At 41.9% G+C, this 24,543-nt stretch overlaps 1 protein-coding gene across 6 annotated transcripts in view; it reads left to right on the forward strand.

Moving 5' to 3' along the window:
• Tnik (TRAF2 and NCK interacting kinase) overlaps positions 1–24,543 on the forward strand; it is a 448,219-nt gene that overhangs the window by 365,558 nt on the left and 58,118 nt on the right. For all 6 annotated transcript variants that reach the window (XM_008830100.3, XM_017797395.1, XM_008830101.2 and 3 more), the window contains 4 exons: positions 815–1,003; positions 8,360–8,524; positions 11,140–11,379; positions 15,160–15,266. In XM_008830100.3, the coding sequence (XP_008828322.1) occupies positions 815–1,003; positions 8,360–8,524; positions 11,140–11,379; positions 15,160–15,266 (701 nt within the window). The remainder of the gene's footprint in view (positions 1–814; positions 1,004–8,359; positions 8,525–11,139; positions 11,380–15,159; positions 15,267–24,543) is intronic.

Raw genomic sequence — 24,543 nt, forward strand, 5'->3', positions numbered from 1 at the left:
CGATTAGTTCTGCCCTTAAGATGGGAACATTTGGTGTACCCTACTCACACAGCATCTATTTGAAGAACTTTTATTACTACTGCATTGCTCTCCAAATGGGTTATCTTAGTGTATCTTTTTTTTTTATTTTTAATTGAATTTTTCATTCAGTGACATTCTGTTATTATTATTATTATTATTATTTAGTTTGTATATAAACTCATGGATAGCTTTAGTTGGTCCAAGTTTTATCAAAGAAAAGGTGGTTTTATACGCTCTGGCTGTTTAGTTGTATACTCAATCACATATGTTTGTTTGTTGGTTGGTTGGTCTTTTTGAGACAGAATCTCCCTGTAGCCCCAGCTGACCTAGAATTTACTATGTAGACCAGGCTGGCCCCAATCTCACAGGAATCCACCTTCCCTCTGCCTCCTGAGTGCTGGGATTAAAAGGCATGCACCACCACACCTGGATCAATCACATATGTTTGAATGATTAAATTACTGTTAGGGCGTGGATGATTCCTTCCAGATGTTATGTTGTGATCATCCCACAGTCCGCACAGGACACATCCCTTTGCAAGTGGTGGTGTTCTGTAGGGACTGCCATTAAAGCAATAGTGTTTTCATTAAGCGACACATTCCAGTATGGACACTAACACAGGGCTTGGGCTTCTTGTAGTGCACTTCTTGTCCTTTCAGGAGTCCTAGTTAGCATGTGAAGTTCTTTATTTTTGGCTCCATTTTGCCTCCATTGCATGCTTTGCTCAATGTGGTAATGTGGTACCCAGTGGTGACATGGCTTTTTCTTTGCTCTTTCTTCCTGCCCTGGGTAGGAATATAAGCGCAAACAACTGGAAGAACAGAGACAAGCAGAAAGACTGCAGAGACAACTAAAGCAAGAGAGAGACTATCTGGTTTCCCTCCAGCACCAGCGGCAGGAGCAGAGGCCCATGGAGAAGAAGCCGCTCTATCATTACAAAGAGGGGATGAGTCCCAGTGAGAAGCCTGCATGGGCCAAAGAGGTGAGGAAGGAAGAGGGGCTGAGTCAGTCAGCCTGGTTCTTCCCTATGCGAGATTGTCCAGTGGGAATGGAAAGTCCAGCTAGTGCCATAAAGCTCGAAACAGCCCATCAGAGGACCCACATTTTGCTTCTGAATGAACCGTAATGTCGTTTCTGCAGAGAAATAGCAATGCACCTGATGTCATGTATGGTGTTTTTCTTGTGTACCTTTGAATGTATAGTGGATATTTGTAGCGAAGAGCAAGAAGAAAAATCATTTTCTTTACAAGAATCTATTTGGATGGACTAGGGAGATGACCTGGTCATTAAAATACTTATAAGCACAAGGACCAGAGTGCAATTCCCAGCACCCACATAAAAATTGAGGCTTATTGGGGGGCAGTGGAGATGGGAGGATCCCTGGGGCACACTGACCAGCCAATATAGCCTAATCAGTGAGCATCAGGTCCCAGTGAGAGATTCGCTCTCAAAAACACAAGATGGAGAAGGGTATGGCAGAACATGCCTTTAATTCCAGCACTGGGGAGGCAGAAGCAGGCAACTCTCTGCAAGATTGAGGCCAGCCTGGTCTACATAGTGAGTTCTAGGACAGCTGGGGCTACAGAGAGACCCTGTCTCAAAAAGACAAAAAAAAAAAAAAGTCTATAGAGAAAATAATCTTGATTTGAGGTAAGGAACATTTTCAATCACTTTCCTTTAAGTCTATAAACATGGTCTGTATTTGCCTCTGTCTAGAACTGCTGCCTGTTTTTCTGAGATCAATGATCCGTTTTGTGATTCTCCTCCAAGACACAGTATTGACCCCTCTATTAGTCCCTGGTCTCGTTGCTGTGACAAAACACCTGTCAAAGGCACCCTAAGGCAGGAAGTGTTTACTGTGGCTCACAGCCCATCACAGCAGGGATGACATGGGGCAATAAGAGCAGGAGGCAGATTTGTGTTCACATGCAAGAAGTAGAGAGATGAATGCCTGTGCCCAGCTCGCTTTCTCCTTTCATTCAGTCTGGAACCCCGGCCCATGGAATTATACCCTCCACATGTGGGTTAGGGCTTCCCAACTCAGTTACCTTAATTTAGATAATCCTGTACAGATACACCCAGAGATTTGTTTCCATGGTGATTCTAAATCCCACCAAGTTGACAATCAAGATTAAAAATCATAATCCCTTAATAATCCACCTCTCTTTCAACTAAGCAGAAGCACAGTGTTAACTGTGTTAAACACCAGCTGGGTTGCTTCCTGGCTGGCAGAGATGCACTGTCTTCCTCTACTGCTTAGCCGTTTCCTAGCCACATTGGGTTGAAATCCTCAGCTAAGCCAGACACATATCTCTTGCCCACACAGCTGTTCAGAATGCTAAAAAGCTGGCCTCCACAAAGATAATGCCATTACCATCCACAGCAGTTGACAACTGTAGATCAAGACTCCTGTCTGAGCATCACTCAGGTGGGGAAGAAGATGCACCTGCTTGTCCCATTATTTCTGGTTTGGAAGACAACTGAAGCCTCAGGAAGCTGTAAGGATTAAAGTGAGATAAACCAGGTGTGGTAGCACACGCCTTTAATCCCAGCTCTTGGGAAGCAAAGGCAGGCAGATCTTTGTGAGTTCAAGGCCAGCCTGGTCTACATAGCGAGTTCTAAGCCAGATGAGGCTACAGGGAGACCCTGTCTCAAAAAGACCAAAAAAAAAAAAAAAGTGAGAGCATCTGAGATCTCATTCTCAAGAATGTAAGCCCAATTCAGGAGTGAGGCTCTAACATCATTTGTGTGTCCTCTCCCAGCATCTTCAAAGTGAAAAGCCCCCTCCTTTACCATTAGGCCTAAGATGAAGGACATTAGAGACTCACATGCACCACAGGCCAGAAGAGATGAGCTCATGTTTTTCCTAGTGTCTCAACTCTTCTAAGAAGTGTCACATCTCTAAATCACCTCTTTTTCATACACAACCACCTGGCCTTCAGTTTTCCCAGATTCCCACATGAGTTTAGGGATAGAACCCCTGAAGATCCCAAAATTCCTTGTAAATCATCCCAGAATCCCTTTTTTTCCATCGATGAACTAACTCTCTTGTGTAAAAATATGCCAGGGAAAGCATGGTACAGTTTCCACATCTTTCCATCAGCTTTTACCCAGCCTGATCTGACTTGAACTTATCTGCCTTGACTTCATTGTTTTCTGGTATCTGTCTGTCCTCATCATTAAATTTCCTGACCTGTCCTCTCTACTCAAAATCAGTTCACAATTCTTAGGTTCTCAGAAGCCCTGAAGTTCCTGAGGACAAATCTGTGCAGACATCATTGAGGCGGTATTCTAGATCTCCCAACTGCCTATGTTTCCCAGGCAGAATCTTAGCACTAAAAGAACCCTAGCAGTTGGGCATGCAAGCAGTATATCTGCGTCATCAAGTATGCCAGACGTAAAGGTCTCTGGCCACCATAAGTCTGGGCCACCTGTGGTGGGTGACATCTTCCAAGATTGCAACCTCTTCATAACCCACCTCTCTTCCAACTAAATAGAACCACTGTGCTTCTTGGAGCCTCATGCACTTCCAGACGTGCAGGGCCATTCTGTGGTGATTTAGTGTTTAGCTTCCTCTTCCGGTATGTCGTTAGCATAGTCCAGCATCTTTAAGCATATGAAACCAGTTCCCAAATCTTAAAGTGAGAGATTATACTTTATAAGAAAGATAAAATATTAAGATGATAAAGGAGTGATAACACAGAAAATATCTGTCTTGGTTTGATTTATCATTTTTAACACTTCTTAAAATGGCATAAAACTGAGTGTCAGGCCCCTTATGCTCTTGATCTTTTAATACTTTTTATGAACAATGTAGGAAATTTTCTAAAGTGTTATGTAGATGTATTTTATACTATGGAGGAAGTTGGGGGCTCAAAGTGGCCAGGGACATTTGTTTCAAAACTCTATATTTGAACAGAGTTTATAGCTTATCAGTATCTTAACCATCAAATAAGGAAACCTGTGTTAAATTCTCCAGAGGTAGAATTAAAAGGTACTTTTTCTTTTTCCAATGCCTCCTCTACCAGTTTCTAAATTTGAAAACATCCTCACCAAGGAAAAATAAGCAGCTGTATCCAGGCCAGTGTCCCTGTAATACGGAATCAAGATTTTCTTTGCCCCAAGTGCCAAGGAAGATACCACCTATCCATCCTCTGGTCATTGCAGCCTCTTGTGCTCCACCTCTGTCCTTTCTTTTTACCTTTTCTCCCCTATGCTGATTCCTCTTCCATCCATCTCTCCTGGCAGCCAACAAGCTGTGGCAATCCTCCTGTCTCAGGCCCCCCACCCCCACCCAGTGCTGGCGTTACGGGCACACATGGCCACACTAAGCTTTTTACATGGTACTAGGGATTTGAACTCAGATCCTCATGTTGGTGCTGCAAGTGCTTTTACTGATAGTGAAGCCTCACCAGCCCCACTGAGTTTTCCCATCATCATTATAAAATGCAGAAGTGTTCATTGCAGTTGTCACTGCCCTTCTCATGAATCAGTTGGATGCAGAAGAACACATGGAAATGCTTGATCTTTGAGCTTCTTGCAGAACGCTTCCCTCCTACTGAGTATTCTGTTGGGCTTTGATGGGGCAGGGCTTTGATTTTCAGATTTCAGCCCAAGATGAGCCCTGAGATCTCTGCATTCAAAGACTAAGGAAGCATGCCCATCCCTTTCAAATTTGCCCACTATTTCTTAATTTGGATGGAAGTCAAATTAGCTCTGTGAAAGCAGTGGAATGGTATGTTGACCACAGCAGAATTTAAGTGTCCATTTCTTGCCTTTTGGATGATAGAAATTTCTTTTTCTTTCTCATGTACCCTAAGATGTCATGTGATGGTCTATGTCTCATAATAATTCTTTTCTGCCCTTTAACGCCCAAATAGTTTCATTTCTTAATTGCACCAGGATACAGCAGAGGCAGAATGATGTGCTTACCGAAGTGTTGCATAAAATTGTCTTTTAATTTTAATCCTCCATCATGTATGCTCTCTGTCTGCAGTGCATACCAGTCACCTGGCTATAGTTTTATTGGACAAACAATAATCTGAAGAAGACCACGATATCTCTTTATTTTCCATTGGCTCATTAGACTTTAAAAAGTTCATATATCTAGGGCTTGAGAGATGGCTCAGTGGTTAAGAGTGCTGGCCGCTCTTACAGAGGACCCAGGTTTGGTTCCCAGAACCCACATGGCTGCTAAGAACCAGTTAGTGGACATAAGTTGTCATCAAACAGGAAACAATTCTTTGCTGGTATCAAGTACTCAGAAGGATCTCCCTGTAAGGTGCCATTTCTAGCGCTGATCTGATAGCTTTCCTCCAGTACTTAAAGGAAAAACTGGTACAAAGCATTTGGCAAAGCACCTTGAGCCTAATCTTCCTGAAGGCTTTAGGACAAGGTTTCCTTGAGACAAAAAATGTAGTCAGGGCCAGCAAGATGGTAAGGATGCTTGCTGCCAAGCCTAACAACCTGAGTTCAATCCCCAGAACTCACATAGTAGAAGGAGAAAGCTAACTCCCACGAGTTGTCCTCTGACCTCTATGTCTATCTACATGCATGCACTTGTGAGTACACACACAAATAAATAAACAACAAATAAATAAATAAAATGCAAATTTTTAAACAGTATATCCAGTTGCTTCTTTGCTACAATGGATTTTCTAGTATCTTTGCCCAAACGTCTATCCAGGAAATTTCAGCAGATTGGACTGACCCTGACATCATTGATTCAGTATCAGTCACTTGTACCAGATAATGTAGAATCTTGCAGACTGAGCCATGCTAATGGTAGACTCTAGTGTGTGAATTGATGGGAAACATAGGAGGCTTCAGGAATTCGTTAGTAACCTCTGCACATGCTAATCAAACTCACTAGTTACCCATGAAAATCGGCAACCACTTCCTGCCCTGCTTTTTTCTACCAACAGCTTAGGACCTACAGCCCTGTCAGGAACACTTGCTGTACAGAAGACTTGTTGCTTTCAATTGCCAAAATCATTTGTTATCTTACATAAAGTATTTCTGGGGCTGGAGAGATGGCTCAGTGGTTAAGAGCACTGGGTGCTCTTGCCGAGGACCCGGGTTTGATTCCCAGCACCCACATGGCGGCTAACAACCATCTGTAACTCCAGTTCCAGGGGATCCAACACTCTCTTCTGTCCTCCACAGGCATTGCATGACATACGTGTACTTACATATATGCAGGCAATATACTCCTACACATAAAATAAAAATAATAAAATATTTTTTAAAGTATTTCTTTGCTCAAGATGGGGTCTTTGAACTAGGCTTTACAGTTATTTTTTTAATACGCTTCATTTTGGTGTGCATTTAAAGCTGAGAGTATTTGACTGTTAAAATTAATAATATTAAAAATATTCCTCACTCTGAATATATTTGGTCCCTAAGTGTGGAAAGCAACTACATGCATTACTATACCGCCAATACACCCGGAGTTTGCATACCAAACAGGTTGCTGGTGTGTAGAAAGCCAGGTGTCTCTCTGATGTGTATCTGATCTCTGGTATTCCTGAACTTACACATCAGTGGCTTAGACAGTGGAGTTTAGGTATAAAGCGTACTTTATTAAAATATTCCCTGAAAATAAGAAAATGGTGAATATTTACCCAGTTCCAGTAGTCTAAGAACAGTCATCTTCTGGAACAGTGTGGCATTTGGAAGCAGTATGTTGCTCTTGGTTTATTAGTTGCTGTTTCCTTGGGACTTCTTCACCTTTTTGGTCTTGTCACAAAAGCTGGCTTTGTTCTTCTGCTCAGTATGCTAGTCCGATAATTATTGCTGATGTAATACTTTGCACATGCACACACATAAATTATGCATACTCTCATTTACATTCCTGGCCTTTTGTAGCTAATATTATTTGGTGTGTGGTGAATTTCTAGAACATGGGATTTCGAAACCAAAGTCAATAGGAAGCCAATACCCAGCAAAGACAGTGAGAGATGAGATGTCCAAATTACCCCTCATAGAGACAGGATGACTATTCCCTAATCTGTGACTTATCTTAGCCTGTTTAAATGTTTGAGGCTAAAACACACTTACTATGAATAGGAAACTGAATGTGTCAATAGAAAGATTCAAAACAGGGTAGGCAGCATGAGAAAGGAAAATATTTTTGAATTTTTGTTTTAAATCTGGCATCAAAATGAATAAAGCCCTTAGCCGCTATGTAAAAATGTGCAGACAGACCTGAATATTGAGTCAACAGAAGTGAATTAAGAATTCACTCTGATGGGTCATTGGAGTGGGGAGAGTTTGGCCTTATGGGTTTGGGAGGCACAACCAGCAACTTAACCCTAAAGAAATATAATATGGGACAAGGCAAGATGAATCAAGAACAAAATTTTAGCTCTCTTGGAGCTGACTAAGGTCTTCCATCTTGTCTTTCAATGTCTAGCTATCTTGTTAATTTAACTTTCTCTTTAAAGTCATCCTTGGCAACAGTCCATCTGCTGCCACAAATACAGACCGGCAGATAGTGACTTACCTGTCTGCAAAGAGTCACTGGTTCTGTGAGCCTGACCTGGGAGGTGCTTGGGCTAAGGGGGACCCTGGAAAATAAGGCATGATAAGGAAATAAAAGGGCCTGAGAAGCGAGAGGGTGGGAGGGAGAAAAGGAGAGGAGAAAGGCTGAATGCTGTGTGTGAAGCACGGAAGAAATGGGGAGTAGGGCAGTGGAGTACATGCCGGGAACAGAAGGGATGGGGAGGAGCCGTGTATTTTAGGGAGCAGGGAGAGACAACTGAAAGGGAAGAGCCCTAAAGAGAAAAAGAAAATGATACAGGAAGTCAGTGTAGGACAGGCCATGTCATTAGCAGCAGCCAGGACGCCCACGTGCCTGGGCAGAGCTCCTGCGTGCCACCGCTCCCTCCTGCCAGCCCTTGAGCATATGGCTCTTCCCCCTTGTCCCATGAGTCAACCCAAAGCCAGTTTCTATCCATCCCCCCGCCCCAGCACTCTCAGTGCCTACTGCAGTTCCCTCTGATGATCTGGAATGCAGGCCCGAATTCCCAGCTAACTGAAACAGCACAAGATTGTGGGCAATGGAAGGACAATGCCTCAAGTGTCCTGCATTCCTTTGTTTATTAGAAGTGTTTCTAAGGGAAGAAGGGAGGAGGGAGCGGGGGAGGAGGGAGGGAAGGAATCAGAGAGGACAGAGACCAGGCTTTTTGTAAATTCTTGATGCTGAACAGAAATGGAAAGTTTAGGCTCTGAACTGAACAGAGTGACACAAACTTGGTTGTACAGATGACCACAGAAAATCCTTACTGGGAAAGGCGCTGACTTGTAACCACTGAAGCTCTCTTCCTTTGACTTCTAGGTAGAAGAACGTTCAAGACTCAACCGGCAGAGTTCACCTGCCATGCCTCACAAGGTTGCCAACAGGATATCCGACCCCAACCTGCCCCCTAGGTCGGAGTCCTTCAGCATTAGTGGGGTTCAGCCTGCTCGGACACCCCCAATGCTCAGACCTGTTGACCCCCAGGTATAATCTTGCCTCTATTTCAGTGGGCATTCATGCCCAAGAAAACTTACTAAAAAATCTAGAATATTGTAACCTGGGTTCAGACATAATTCTATACCTACAGTGAAGACCCTTAATGTTGAATTCATGTTAATATAAGAAGTCCCTCTCAATTGGGATGCTAGAGAAAAAAGAAAGCAAAATTCACTATTCTTAACTCTAAGTCAACCACAAAGTCATTTCTTGATAAACTGGCTCTTCTGGAGACTCTCGAAAATTTCTTCAAGATGGGGACAGGCATCCTTTTAGTTATAGTTACAAAACTTAAAAATACTTGGGCCGGGGGGGGCGGGGAAGGGGGGCAGCTGGCAGCCCTTCCAAGTCTAACAAACAAGATTGTGAAGCTGTTTGCTGAAGAGAGATTATTTTGCTTTTAGGAAAGATTATTTCTGGTAGTTCTGCAAGACTTTTAAATTATATGTATATAAATGATATATAATTACATATAAATTATATATATTAAATATAATACATGATTTATATATTTTATGCATATTGAATTAGAAGTGAAATAGAATATGGAAATTCTATAAAAAAATAAAAGTAACGTAACCTTCCTCATGCAAGCATCTTAAATTTCTTCCAGGCATCCAGATGTGGTTAAGCTTCTCTAGCGTATTTTGACTTCACCTTTGAAATATTTACTGTTGTTTGAACTGGAGCTTTAAAAAATAGTGATCAAATCAAGGCTTCTTTATGTTTTAAGTTGGCAGTAATGAGAACGATCCATGAATTTTTCAGTGGCAGGCAGCTTAGCACATCTTCCCCTTGGTTGTTTTTAATCTATATACAATTCTTTCATGCTGACCCTCAAAAGGGTACATTTACAAGAACCTCTCTTCTTTCAAAACTCGTACTTTGACCTTATAAGGTACCTTTGCCCTATCAAAGGGGAAACATCAGGGGAAACTCACATTCTGAAAGTGACTAGGAAGTGGAGGCACAGATTTTCTGTGATAGAATTCTTCATTGGGTTTTTAGGGGAACTTGGGAAGTTCTCTTAAAGTGATTTTGTGTTTGGTGCTGGGTATTTTTAATCTGCTTTGCTTTAATGTTATTGAATGTATTTAATGATCTTTACATTAGTATGAACTTTATGAGCTCTAGTCCAGTCATTGATAACCTCCCAACTGAAAGTGCAGACCAAAGAGTGTTTGGCGGGTCCTTGTGCAAAGCAGGTAGTAAACCAATCCTGGTTCAATTAACAGTTTAATTTAGAAAGCACTCTAGATTTCTTTTTCCAGCCAACATCTCCTGACTGCAGGCCAGTTCCAAGGATGGACTCAGGTTCTAATAATGAGCAAGACCTGATCCTGAGGTAGGAGGACTGACTTCAGGAGTCACGAAACACTGATGTGTGAGCCGCACTGTTTCCAACCCTGGGTTTTGGTGATTTCCCTTAAAGGCCCACATGAAAACCTATAAGTCGTCACTGCATGAACAGAGTATTACCTATCCAGTTGTGAGACTTACAACTCTACAAGAAATGCCCTGATATCAAGAGATAGCTAATATTCTCAGTGACGGTCAGCCCCCACACTACAGAGGCTAAATAGATGGCTCAGTTAGTAGCATGTTTGTCATGCAAAGACCTGAGTTCAAATCCCAAAACCCACATAAAAAAGCCAGACATGCTGGTGCATTCTGGTAATCCCAGCACTAGGGAAGTAGAGACAGGATCCCTGTGGATCACTGGCCTGCCAGTCTGGCTGAACTGGCAAAGCAAGAGATCCTGTCTTAAAAATATAAAGTGGAAGCCAGGTGTGGTGGCACACGCCTTTAATCCTAGCACTCAGGAGGCAGAGGCAGGTGGATCTCTGTGAGTTCCAGGCCAGCTGGGGCTACAGCGAAACCCTGTCTCAAAAAGACCAAATATATGTAGTGAACAACGGCTGAGGTTGCTCTTTGACCTCCACATATGCATGTGTACCTGTACACACAGACACAGACACACAGACACAGACACACACACGGAAACAAAAAAAAAAGAGGACTACACTACAGTCATTACACATCGGGGATATGAAGGTAGAACACTTGGTTCCAGTGTAGTCCAGTGCAATCCAGCCTGTGGTTTAGTATCTCGGCACCTTGCATTGCTCATGTATGTAATACAGAGAACGGATGCTTCCACTCCACAGTGGACTTGGTGAGTTCACAAGGAAAGATACATGGAGCAGTTCTTCTTTCAAAGAACAGTAGTACTCCAAGGTCAAAGCTAAGGATTTTAAAGGAAGGAGCCTATGCTAGCTTATAAAATCTATTGTGTTGCTTGGCAGGAAATGTTCAGTAAATTTAGTTTTTGTTTTTACCATTGAACTACTCCATGTAACTGTTGCTAGGATCCCTGTATTAGCCCTACATATTGGCCTAAATAGAAGGTTCTGGAGAGTCATATGTGCTGTACAGCCTTGTATAACAGCAGTATCGTAGCCAATGGGGGTTATTCCAAGTACTGTTATTGCTCACTGAAGCATGTCCAGTTCATAGCTGTGTTGGGCTCTGCCATCCGATTTTTACTTTTCGTTCCTTCGACGGATCAGCTTCCAATGATGCTGCCCTGTGTCTGTGCTTAGATCCCACAGCTGGTAGCTGTAAAATCCCAGGGACCTGCCTTGACCGCCTCCCAGTCCGTGCACGAGCAACCCACAAAGGGCCTGTCTGGGTTCCAGGAAGCTCTGAATGTGACCTCTCACCGCGTGGAGATGCCTCGCCAGAACTCGGATCCCACCTCGGAAAACCCTCCTCTCCCGACTCGCATCGAGAAGTTTGACCGAAGCTCTTGGTTACGACAGGAAGAAGACATTCCACCAAAGGTAGGCTTACTGCTGCTGGGTTTTCACAACCATCACTGTTTAGACCACCACTGTTCTGTCCCTTTCATAGTTTGGAGAGAGCAATCCTGCTAAAACACTTTACTGCTCACATTTGTCAACGTCTCTCCTCAATTCCAAGCTAAATCTTTGATTGGCATTTATCATTTCTCTTTTTTTATTATATTTTTAATATTTTATTTCTTATTTTTATTTTTATGTGTATGAGTGCTTTGCCCGAGTGTATGTAAGTGTACCCATGTTGTTCAATGTCCCTGGAGACCAGAAGAAGGCACCAGGTCCCCTGGAATTGGAGTTATATGGAATGGTTATTGGCCGTCATGTGGGTTCTGGGAACTGAACCCAGGTACTCTGCAAGAGCAGCCAGTGTTCTTAATTGCTGAGCCAACTCTCCAGCCCTTCTTAATGCTTTTTTGAAAGCAAAGTTGGAGATTATTAAAAATCAGTTTTACTGAAGACATAAGCATGGAAATTAAAAAAAATAGGTGCTTAGGAAAAAGACACTGCATACTCATGATATGAATTTGAGCTTCTTCAGAGAAAGAGTCACTGCCTTTTCTCAATTCTGGGAAAATTTTAATAGAAAAAAATCCCTATCACATTACCAGGGTGTCGGGAGTCTTAAGAGTGGCTCTGGAGTCTGAGATATTTTTACTTTAGCTCCAGCTCTCCCACTTAGAGGATCTCTTCAGTAAATTACTTGACCTCTCTTTAAATTTCATTTTTTTCTTCATTTGTAAACTGGGGATTATATCTATTTCATAGAGCCGATGAGAGGGAGAGGAGCAATTAGAGAGTAAATTGTGGAAATGAGGCACCATTATCTGTTACAGGCAAGCGAGAATGGAGAGCACTTGACTCATAATCGAGTTCAATACACATTAGCTCCTTTTCCTTCACAGCTTTATACATTTTGAAAATCCCAGGCCCTTTCAAATCAGCAAGCAGAACTATGTTCTTGTTTTGTTTGCTTCCGGCATTGTGGCCCACTCCTGCACCTCTGGAGTGATTAGAGAGGGTTATATTTTCCTTCCTTTTCTCATACAGGGTATTTTTGGATCACATTTTCATTACTTTTTAAAAGGGTATATTATTTTAATTAATTCTCTGAAATTAATGCATGCATATAATGTATTTTGATCATACTCATCCCTGCTCCCGCCCCAGCACCTCTCTGATCTACCTCCACCCACATCAATTTTATGCTCTCACTCTCTTTTACAAGTAAGTCCACTTTGTGCTGCCCATATACTCATGCATGTGGGGCCGTCTACTGGAGCGTGGTCAACCTACCACACCGTTATAGAAAACTGACTCTCCCTTTCCTAGAAGTCATCAACTGTCAATAGCTCTTTGGCTAGTGTTGGGGGCTGGTGATCCCCTCCCTCTTCCAGCTGGAATGTCGGCTGGCTTGATCTTGTGCAGGTCTTGTGCAGCAGCCACAGCTGCTGTGAGTTCCTGAGTGCAGCAGTCCTTTCATGTCTGGAAGACATGGTTTCACTCTGGTCCCCATTGACCTCTGGGAGACACACACACACAGACACACACACACAGACACGCACGCACAGACACACACACACACACAACACACAGACACACACACACACACACACAAACACATGCACAGACACGCACAGACACACACACATGACACACAGACACGACACACACACAGACACACAGACACACACACGCACAGACACGCACAGACACACACACAGACACACACATGCACACACTCACACACAGACACACACGCACACACACGCACTCACACACACACACATGCACCCTCACACACATGCACACACATGAACACATATTCACACACACATATACATACAAAATGGTCTTTCTTTCAGGACATTTCAGTTGGTTCCACCTAACGATTGCCCTTTCTAGGCTTTCATAATATATTTCCAGCCTTAATTATTAAGGACTAAACTTTTAGGTCAAATGATTAGTTTTTCTACTTTTTAAAATGGTCTTGAGTTCTTCTGTCTTGTTTTCCTACACTCAGCTATTATTTGTTCCAAGCAGTGTTATGGAATACATGTTCTGTATTCCATAAAACATACTGAAGATATTTTTACACCAAATTCTTCCTGGTTCACGAATCTCTCTTCTCCCAAGCTCAGCATAGGAAGCTGTGACCCGTGGAATGTCCTGTAGTTACCATAAAAAATGTTATTATTTACTTTAAAAAATAGTTTCAAATGACTGACAAATATTTTTCATTTCTCAAAGGGTAGTACAGCAGGATTGCCAATATTTTGATAATGAAATAGTGATGATGGTTTCATGTTGGGATCCTTTTGTGGCATCTAAAATCCCATCAAAAAAGTTTACTCAGAAGCAAAGTTCGGGTGTAAAATGAGTTGTACACAAGAGCCGAGGACGTGAAAGTGGAAACGGTTGGTCCACCCTCTGAAGGGATATGGACAGATGTGTGTATAGCTGGGAGGAAACTTTAGGTTAATATTTAATCATTAATTCGGCTCTTCAAAAATCTTAATGTTTACAAAAAGAAAAAGCAGAAGTAGTAATGTTTAGTTTGCACAGGTGTTAGAATCAATTTGATCACTCTTTTTTGCTTCCTTGACTGGTCCGTATGTTAAAATGACTTATAATAAAAGTATTTTCTTGAAGTAGATAAAAATGACACATTGAAAGTAATTTTCTATAATAATATTCTTAATGAGCTTCTTTTAAGTAATGTACTCCTGTGGTACATTTATATTTGATTTCATAAGCAAGTGTCTGTATATTTCATAAAAGGAGATATATTTGAATTCTACTTTGGCCTTTTCCTAGCTAAGCATTATTAAATAGTTTTCTGCTGTGCCTCATGGTCTTACTGGTGCTCACACAGGCTTTTTAAAGACTTTTCCAGCATTTTCATATTAATTCTGTTTTATATAGCAGTTATTAATTAATCACTAAAGCATAATATTTGGGTTTTAGGATTTTAATTACTAATAGCAAGTTGATTATAAGGTAAAAATACCCAGATGTCTTCATATTTATTATATGAGCAGTAGGGACTCGAAAGATGGGTCAGCAGTTAAGAGTATTTGTTGCTCTTGCAGAGGACCCAGGTTCGGTTCCCAGCGCCTACACTGGGATGCTCAAAAGTCTTTGTAACTCCAGGAAATCCAACACGCTCTTCTGGTCTTTGCAGACACTATGCACACATGGTGCACATGCATAAATGCAGGCACTCACACATACACAAAAAATTAAAATAAATGAAAAGAGTAATAGATTCTCTGGGTCCACCAACATATGACTTATGCCCCAAGGTCTAGCTTGACATCCCATTTTCTCACCTAATTTCGTGATCTGTTTCCTCCTTGTGGTATGAACTAGAATGGAATGTGGGTTTCTCTGGGTACTTCCCATCTAATACAGTTTCCAGTGAAGTAAGGGCACTCCAAAGAGGTTTCTCACATCTACCACTCTCGCCCAAACAAGAATGGTTAATTTCTCCTAACTCAGTAAGTTGAAGTTATCAGTATAATCTGTCTTTTAATTTGTTTTCAAGACCAAATGACGTCAATGGTTGATGAAGCTCCCTCATTAACTTTGGCCAGTAGATCATCATTTGATTTTACAGAATTTAGTATTTCTTTGAAGAGCCAAAGATAATTCTTTCATATATCAGGGAGTTTGACTTCTGGCCAGTCTTTGGAAAAGGAGTAGAAGGGTCAGACAATAGCCTATAAACACTGTGTGTATTTTTGTATTCTGGTTTTCTTCCAGGTGCCTCAAAGAACAACTTCTATATCCCCAGCATTAGCCAGAAAGAACTCTCCTGGGAATGGCAGTGCTCTGGGACCCAGACTCGGATCGCAACCCATCAGGGCAAGGTAACGAGCAGAAGATGGCCATGATGAGGGAAGACCCCTCCCCCAACCTCCCCATGATTATCACGTTCCTTAAAAATGTCTGCTCTGTTCTTCACTTCAGAGCACCTAGGCTTCCATCTGGCCTGTAATCTTTGATAACCTTTTATAACTTCAGTAGCGTCTAGAAATCAGTATATAGGAAGAGCTTGCAAATGAATGAGTGAATGAGGCAACTCAGAAGCCAGACAAATGTATCTCTAAGTGGCAGGTTTTTTTAATCTGGGAGCAAATTTACACATACAAATATGGTTGCAGCACTGCAAACCACTACTCCAGAGACCATTCATGACATCAGTGGGATAGCATGACCTGTTCTGAAATGAGTTTTAGCATCAGTTCAAGAAATATGCCCTGAGGGGCTAGAGAGATGCCTCAGTGGTTAAGAGCACTGGCTGCTCTTGCAGAGGACCTGGGTACTGTTCCCAGAACCCATGTGGCACCTAACAGCCATCTGTAACTCCAGTTCCAGGGGAGCCAATGCCCTCCTCTGACCTTATACATGGGTGCACTTACACACCTGTAATCCATACACTTATACACATAAAGTAAAAATAACAAAAATAAAATATTTTTTAAAAAAGAACACTTGCTGTTCTTCCAAAGGACCCAGTTCGGTTCCCAGGGCCCACATGGTGGCTAACAACTGTTCATAACTCCAGTTCCAGGAGTTCTGACACCCTCTTCTGGATTCTACAGACATTACATGCACAAAGTGCACTTAACATACATGCAGACAAAACACTCATACATATAAAATAAAAATAATAAATAAAAATATATTTTAGGGGCTGAAGAGATGCCTCAGTAGTAAAGAGCACTGGATGTTCTTTCAGAGGACCCAGGTTCGAGTCCCAGCACCCATATGGCAGCTAACAAATGTTTGTTAACTCCAGTTCCAGGGGATCTGACACCTTCTTCTGACCTCCATGGGCATTGCATAACATGAGCGCACCTACATACATGCAGACAGTATACTCATACACATAAAAATAATAAATAAAATATTTTTTAAAAAAGAAATATGCCCTAGGAACCCCTGAAACATTACAAAGTAATCCCAGGAAACGGTGACCCACCACAGAACCTCTTTAGCTTTGCGCTGACAGAAGGACCAGCATCGAAGTGAAAATCACCTCAGTGACATTGTGGTCGGCCTTTGATATACAGAGGCTTTCATGATTATTCTGTGTTCTTCCAGAAATGTCTATCAATGATGCACATTCCTATAATCAGGAAGCTGTATCCAGTTTCCACCGGTTGATGCAGAGGTCTCAAGATGCTGGGAAGTAAACAGTATCTGGGCAGATTTTATGTGTTAACAGATGCTGTTTGTTACTGTGGTTAGTCAAGTTTCCCTCAGATTTGTCATGATGAATACATCCTTTTTTAGGATCCACTGAAATAGTAAGTGGCCTCTGCTGAGGCTTTAAAAAAGGATGCACTTAAGTAGGCTTCTTGCTTCTTCATTGTATTCATGACAAGAGAAAGAACCTAAGGGGGGTGGGAGGAGGGAAGGGGAGAGAAAAGGAGAGAAGGAGGGGAAGAGAAAGAGGCTTATGGTTGCCTGGACACATCTTTGAAATACAGAATGCTTTTGATCTTAACACAGTCACTTTCCTCTTCACATGAAAAGCCTTAGGAAGGGTTCACTCCCTAAAAGAAGGAATTTGAATCCCTTTCGGGCATAGATTCCAGCAGAGTCACCCCTTGGAGGCAGCAGCTGAGTGAGCCCTTTTCCCCTGGGACCTGTCAGATTCCTGCCTAGCTGGTGTTACTGAGCAGCACTAGGTTAATGAAAGGTACGGGTGGGTGACCGAGTGACCGGGTGACCAGGGATCAGGGAGGCAAGCTCGCACTGCTTTCAGGCTAAGCTTTCTCAGTCCTCCTCTTCAAGTCCTCAATTATCAGTGGCTCCTTGTGTGTTTGAATCCTGCCCTTGGGCTCCATTCATTAGATCAGTTGCTGAAAATCTAGCTTCTTAGATCAAACGTCATTCCAACTTTAAGGGTTTCTCCTGCCAAATAAAGAGAGATCTGCCGTTATACAGCAAGTAGGAAGCAGCTTTTTAGTCCCTCTGAAGTCTATTCTAATGACATTAAGGCCTAAGATATGGGTATTTGGTGGTTAGTAGCTTATAAAACACAAGTTTTCCCTTTGGAACATTTAAACAGTATATTTTGTGCAAAGAATGAAGACTTAATGACTAACATTTTTCTACCTACACAGGTTGGAAAGAAAGTGAGCTGGGGTGGGGGGGGTGTAATAACTTACCTACAATGCAAGTCAGGAAGATTTGTGGAAGGGGTGGAGAGTCCCCATCTCTACGTGTGAGATAGTTCATTGAACACCTTGCTTCTGCTGACATGTGTCTCCACATGACCAGCACTTAACATGTGAATTATTGGGCCACTGAGACAGCTCATAGGGAGCCTGGTGACCTGAGCTTGGTCCCCATATAAAGGTAAAAGAAGAGCTGACTGCACAAAGTTGTCTTCTGACCTCCACAGGCATGGTGTTTTATGCAAGCATGCATGCATACATAATAAACAAAATTCTTTTTAAGATTTTAAAAGTTTTTTTTAAAGATGTGAATCACTTTGCAACTGTCAGTTCTGTTGCATTTTATTTTAAATGTCACGATTTGATTTACTGAATAAAGATAGCTTTCCTTCACCTTTTAGTGTACGCGTGCGTATACATGTTGGTCTATGTGCACGCATGTGTATGTGCACACGTGTGGCAGCCAGAGGTGGATGTTGAGTGCCTTCTTTTATCACACCCTCCTCCTCCTCTTTTGAGAAGGGCCTCTCACTGAACCTAGAACTCATTGATTCAGCTAGGCTGGCTGACCAGCAAACCCCAGAGATTCCCCTATCTTTGCCTACACAGCACTGGGATTATGGACATGTGTCACCATGCCTGTCTTCTGTTTTTTGGTGAAACAGGGTCTCCCTGTAGCCTCAACTGTCCTGGAACTTGCTGTTTAGACTAGGCCAACCTGTATCTCATAGAGATCTGCCTGTCTCTGCCTTCTGAGTGCTGGGATTAAAGGCAAATACCACCACATCTGGCCATTCCTGGCTTTTGACATGGATGCTGTGAACCCAAATTCAAGTCCTTAGGCTGGCACAGCAAGCACTTTATTAACTGAGCCATCTGGCAGTGCCTCTTTCCTGCACCTTTGAATAACAAACACTCCTAACATTTGGTTGGACTGAAATGACAATTTGTTACTTTTTATTATTTTGTGGTTGAGCTAAGAGATTCTACTGATCTGAGCTTGATCTGAGCTTGCTCATGCAGCTTCCCTGAGCTGTGGGGACAGCAGTACCTCTCACTCAGCCCAAGATCCTTCCTCCTGGGCTTCTCCAGCTTTGGCTATCTCAGAACATTTTCAAAAGAGAAAGTGCAGTGCGTTGAAGCCTTTGCTTGGGTCATCTTCCTTCCATCACTATAAGCCTGGGCTGTGGAAAGGAGCTTCCAGGGGCACAGACAAGGGAGATATGATGACTTTCTATCACACAGCTTCATCCTCTTCTACCTTAGTCTACTAGTTCTTTTGTGTCATTTAACAGATAGTCACCCATCCATGAGGGGAATGCTTTTAAATAATTTGTCCTTTACAATACTTCTAAGCTATACTTCCTATACTTGGCCCATAGTCCTTTATTTCTTTCACAGCCTTCTCTTTAAAGTGATTCTCAAGGGAAACTAGAAAACTAGCAAAATTAGAATAGATTGCAATTAAAATCACATGGCTCAGTAAAGACAAGATTCCGGGTGTATTGTGTTATTTTTAATTCATTTGTTAAATTCACCAAATATAGGTCAGTGACCTGCTATGTGCAAGGCTGTATGTGCCTTTGGGACCAAGTAGTTCCAACCAAGACTGCCTGACTCCAGGACCCATAGTCAAGTTATACCTCATGCTCTTTGAGGTGCATGTATTAGGGACACAGTTGTGTCTTGCCTCACATTCTTATCTTGCTTTGGGGTAAATATGCAAATTAACTTACTTAAAGAAGGTACATTGGGTTGGGGAGATGGCTCAGTTGGTATAGTGCTTGCCCCCCCCAAGCATGAGGACCTGAGTTCAATCCCTAGAACCCATACAAAGTTGTCAGATGTGGTGGTGTGTGCTTGTAATCTCAGTCCTAGAAAAGCAGGCAGGAGGACCCCTGGGACTCACTGGCCAGCCAGACCAGTCTAATTGGTGAGAGACCCTGTCTCAAAGGAGCCGGGCAGCTCCTGAGAAATCATACCTAGAGTTGTACTTGGACTTCCATGTACGTATGCACATACATGCACTGGAAAAGCATCTGCACACACACACACACACACACACACACACACACACACACATTCAGATACAAACTCATACGCACTGAAAAAAGAAGGCAGGCCTTCTCTCTCCTGTGGGCAACCTAGGGACTCCCAGGAGTTGAAGATACAGTGTGTCAACAAAGAAGGGTCCTGGATTTCTGAGTGTTTCTCCCCTCTATGCATTCTGAGGCAGTGAGAAACAAACCATTGTGCTAAGCCAGCCAAAGGGGAAAAGAAGGTAGAGCTCAGTCTCCAGCTGGGGCTGGAGAGATGGCTGAGTAGCTGAAAGCAACTCCTTTTGCAGAAGTCCCGGGTTCAATTCCCAGCACCCATATGGCAGTCCACAACTGTCGGTAACTCCAGTTCCAGGGAATCCAACACCCTCTTTTGACTCCTCAGGTATTGCATGACATGGGTGCATTTACACACATGCAGGCAATACACTCATACACATAAATAAAAAATAATAATAAAATATTTTTTTAAAAAGAAGCTCCATCTTTGCTTCCTGCATTTAGTACTAAGGAATCCCAGATCCGAGGTGGAAAATGTTATGTAGTAACTGAAAAACTGTGCTATTTTGTAACAATTTGAGAAACAATGTGTTTGAACTAATGATGGACCCAGGTGTACCCTGAATGGAGATCCTAGAGTCAAATTAGTACTCCTGAATTGAAGGTTCTAGAGTCAGAGCATGCTTGCTCAAGTGTATACTTCTAAGAGAACAAAATTGGGGCGTTTCCATTCTGAATACACTTCCCTCTCGTAGGAATAGCTCTGTTATCTCGCTCTTTTGCTATCTATATACATTATAACTAGATCTAAAAGATCTCTACAAAGAGAAGGCTTTTAAATAGATAAAGTGGGGCTGGAGAGATGGCTCAGCAGTTAAAAGCACTGGCTGCTCTTGCCGGGAACCAAGTTCAGTTCCCAGCACCCACATAGTGGCTAACAAATGTCTGTAACTCCAGTTCCAAGGGAACCCAATGCCCTCTTCTGACTTTTGTAGACATTGTTTGACATGGGTGAACTTACACAACCTGGCAATACATTCATATACATAAAATAAAAATAATAAATAAAATAGTTTTAAATAGATACTGCATTGATTAGATGCAGCTGTACAGGAATCAGCTGTTCTTGCATGTGCTGCGGGACAGGCCTGTCAGGTTTGTGCCTTCTGTTTCTGAGACTATTTGCATTTATTTTGTTGATTAATAAGTACCTTATGTTTATGACATGCTGTTATGCTGTTCTAATTGGATTTCAAATAATTTAATTTTTTATTATTTGTGTATGCACACACCCAGACAAACATGATATGGGGGGCGATATTTGTGTTATAGCACATGTGTGGTGGTCAGTGGACAACTCTGTGGACCCTGTTCTCCCCTTCTACCTTTACACCATTCAATGGCTCAAACTCAGATCTCTAGGCTTGCACAGCAAGTGCCTTTACCTAGAGAGCCATCTCACCAGCCAGCACTACCGATACTATTTAAACCAATTAGGGACTCTGAGGCAGTGACTGTAATCACACTCATTTTATAGATGGGGAAACTGAGATAATCAAAACTTAACCAAATTGCCCATTGTGTCAGAAGTAAGAGTGGTAGGACTAGGATTTGGACTCTGGCAGACACCAAAGTCTGCGCTTCAAAGTGCCACTTGGTTTGCCATAGATGCAGTAGTGTTGATTTGTTTTCCCAAAGGCTAGGGACCCTTGAGTCATTGATTGACAGGATACCATTTTGCCTCTACCTTTCTCGAACTGTGGTTTATGGGTCTGTTAACAGTCTCTCCTAACATGAGGTCATTGATCTTCAGTCCTTGTAGCTGCTGTCTTTTAAAGGATGTAATCCTACAGGGTTTATGCTTCCCTACTCAGGCTAGAAATAGTGTCCTGTTGTGCCTTCTAGGAGTCAAGTCTGGGTGGGGACACATGGTCATGAGACCATGAACCCATGTAACTGTTCCTGTCCTTTTCTCTACTGCCTATGAAACTGGACATGGCTTATGCCTCAAGTTCAAGTCCATTCTCAGACCCCCAATTGCCTCATCCTGTGAAGGTGATCAAGATTTGATCTGATCATTTTTTAAAAATTGTGCTTTTCTTTAAATCCCAGGAACTTTAATATTTAGCTTTGATTCATGTGTTCTTTTTAAAGCAAAGTAAAACTTGCTCAACAAGTACTTTTGAAATATGAAAAGATTTAAATTAAGCCAGAAACACCCAGTCAAAAACCCAATGACTAAATGTTTAATTTCCGAAAATAATTCCCTGCCCCATCCTAAACCTATCTTCTTATGACTTGTTTGTTCTCATTGGCTATGTCATCCAAGAACAAAGTAAAGAGAATGTTGGCAGTCAGCCAGTTAATTAAAGGCTTGGCCCAAGGCTGTGGACATGAAATCACTTTGTAATCCTCATTTTCTGTTTTGACTTCTTATATGATTCAAGGGGATGGAATAATTGCCACAGTTTTACTTCACTGTTTCTTTTATAGAGCAAACAGCATTGACCGCTGGGTAGAAAACGTGTAAATTAAAAGTTAGCATTTCAAGAAATGTGTTTAGAGACTGGAGAGATGGCTCAGTGGTTAAGAGCATAGGCTGCCTTTGCAGAGGACCCAAGTTTGGTCTCCAGCACCCACATGGGGTGGCTGTAACTCCAGCTCCAGGGGATCTGACACCTCTGGATTCTTTGAGCACCTGTACATGCATGAGCAGACATATACATGTGTATATAATTTAAAAGTAATAAAAATAAACCTGAGGAAGAAATGTATTTGGATATTTTCAAGTTTTTACATGTTCTGATCAGAGTAGCCCTCATCAATATGTGAATAAGGGAAATCTATTATTTAATGGAATTCTGAAATTGAACCTCTCTGTGAACATTTATCTCAGGCATCTCAGCTCCTAAGGCCAGAGTAAATAAGAAAAAGAAAACTTTGAATATTTTCCCAAATTACGTGTATATTTAAGAAAGAAAAAAAAAACATAGAAAAGACATTAAGCTTTCCCTGTTTCTCTGTGTGATTACATAGATACTACATATTTCTTTTGTGTCCAGCAGCAAAAAAAACAGCCTGATCCTGTCAGCACCTGTGCTGGTTAGCTGGAGTGGTGAAGGCTTGTGCTAATGAGGCCCAGGTCAGGTATTTAATGCTCATGGGATCTAATTAGCTTCATACATAGACGCTCTGAGCTCCATCAAAGACGCATGCGCATCCCAAATAGTTCTGCAAACATCATCCCCTAATATGGCCACAGCCTGCTGTCTGCTCAGCCTTCCTCTCTGCTGGCCAGGCTCCCACACCAAGCCCACCATGGACAGCTTAAAAACTGGTGCCATCCAACCCATCCTCTTGTGATCACCCCGCTTCCTGTTTCCTAACACAGACTTGGTCCTCTGTCCTGCTGACACTCACATGCAGCAGGAAAATCCCAGCCCTTGTCTCCGCTCAGGATGTGTCCACCGTAGCTGAAACTAGTCTAAGGCCCAGTCATGTGTCTCTCCTTTGTAACACCACCTGTGACCCCTCTGTGTGTGAATTTTCCCCACAAGCTATCAATATTTATAGCCTCTTTCTAAGAGTTGCACTCTGTTCACTACCATCTCTGCCACAAACATTTCATTGCCATGACACTGTGCTTCTCCATCCTTCATCCTGATCTGGTGAAGCTCAGATGCTTAGTAGCAAAGGTTTCAGTTGAAGAATCAAAGGAAAGCAGACCCTGCTGTCACTCCAGCCACCAGGGAGAACATTTCAGAGCATGTATCACTGCCATTCTCAATAAAAACATTTTAATTCAAAGAAAATGACGTCACCATTCCACAAAGTCAGAGCAGTACCAGGAAACTTCCATACTCTACAGAACACTGAACCTATATTTGGTTAGTAATAATTTTTACAATATTTTTCAAAATATTTAAATATTTTGAAAATATTTAAAATATTGTGGGAATTTATTAATTATGCATAATTCCCCGACCACTACTGTCTCATAAAAAGGAGCAGTGGGGGAGAATTCACTATTTAAGGATGAAAGGAAAGACAGTTATTTCTTTATGAAAAATAGCAAGTTTACAATGTGAGATATTTAAGAAATAAAGATTGTGGGCGAGAGAGATGGCTCAGTGGTTAAGAGCACTGACTGCTCTTGCAGAGGACCCAGGTTCAATTCCCAGCACCCACATGGTGGCTACGAACTGTCCTTAACTCCAGTTCCAGGGGAATCTGAAGCCCTCCTCTGACCTCCACAACATTACACGACACGGGTGCACTCACATATATGCAGGCAATACACTCATACATATAAGAATAATAAATAAAATATTAAAGAAAGATTATTTTATGCATTTTCTAATTTAAGGATATATGTAATTGGGACCCAAATTTATTCGAACCCCTTAAACGTAGTTTTCCACAAAAATTGCCACTCAACTTTCAGGAGTGCTGTTATAATATCAAATACCCTTGGTTCTCCTCAGTTTTAGCACTGATCATTCCGCACTTGGTATTACTGCTAGGCTGACTTAGCACCCTCTTACCATAACAACTACAAGAGTAAATATTGTCATAAATTCTGCATTTATATCATCAAAATTAATAATTATGAAGACATGCTTAATTTTACCCCTGTTTAATACTGAAGTTATCTGTGGTTCTGGCTACTTCTACACAACCATGGTTTGGGCAGATGTACTACCACAATGCAAGACTGTATGGTTTAAAAGTGTGTGTGAAAATGTCATTAGGAATCCCAGTATTTTATACACTATCTTTAAAAAGATCATATGGTTTACTTTTGCCTGCAAGGATGGACATTTTGTGGGAAAGTTATTGGTAAGGTAAACTACAAATGCCCCAGCATAGGACCATGTTATTTTCAGAGTCTTGTAAACACT

Source organism: Nannospalax galili, unplaced genomic scaffold (assembly GCF_000622305.1).
Source record: "Nannospalax galili isolate Female #2095 unplaced genomic scaffold, S.galili_v1.0 scaffold33, whole genome shotgun sequence".
Lineage (NCBI taxonomy): Eukaryota > Metazoa > Chordata > Mammalia > Rodentia > Spalacidae > Nannospalax > Nannospalax galili.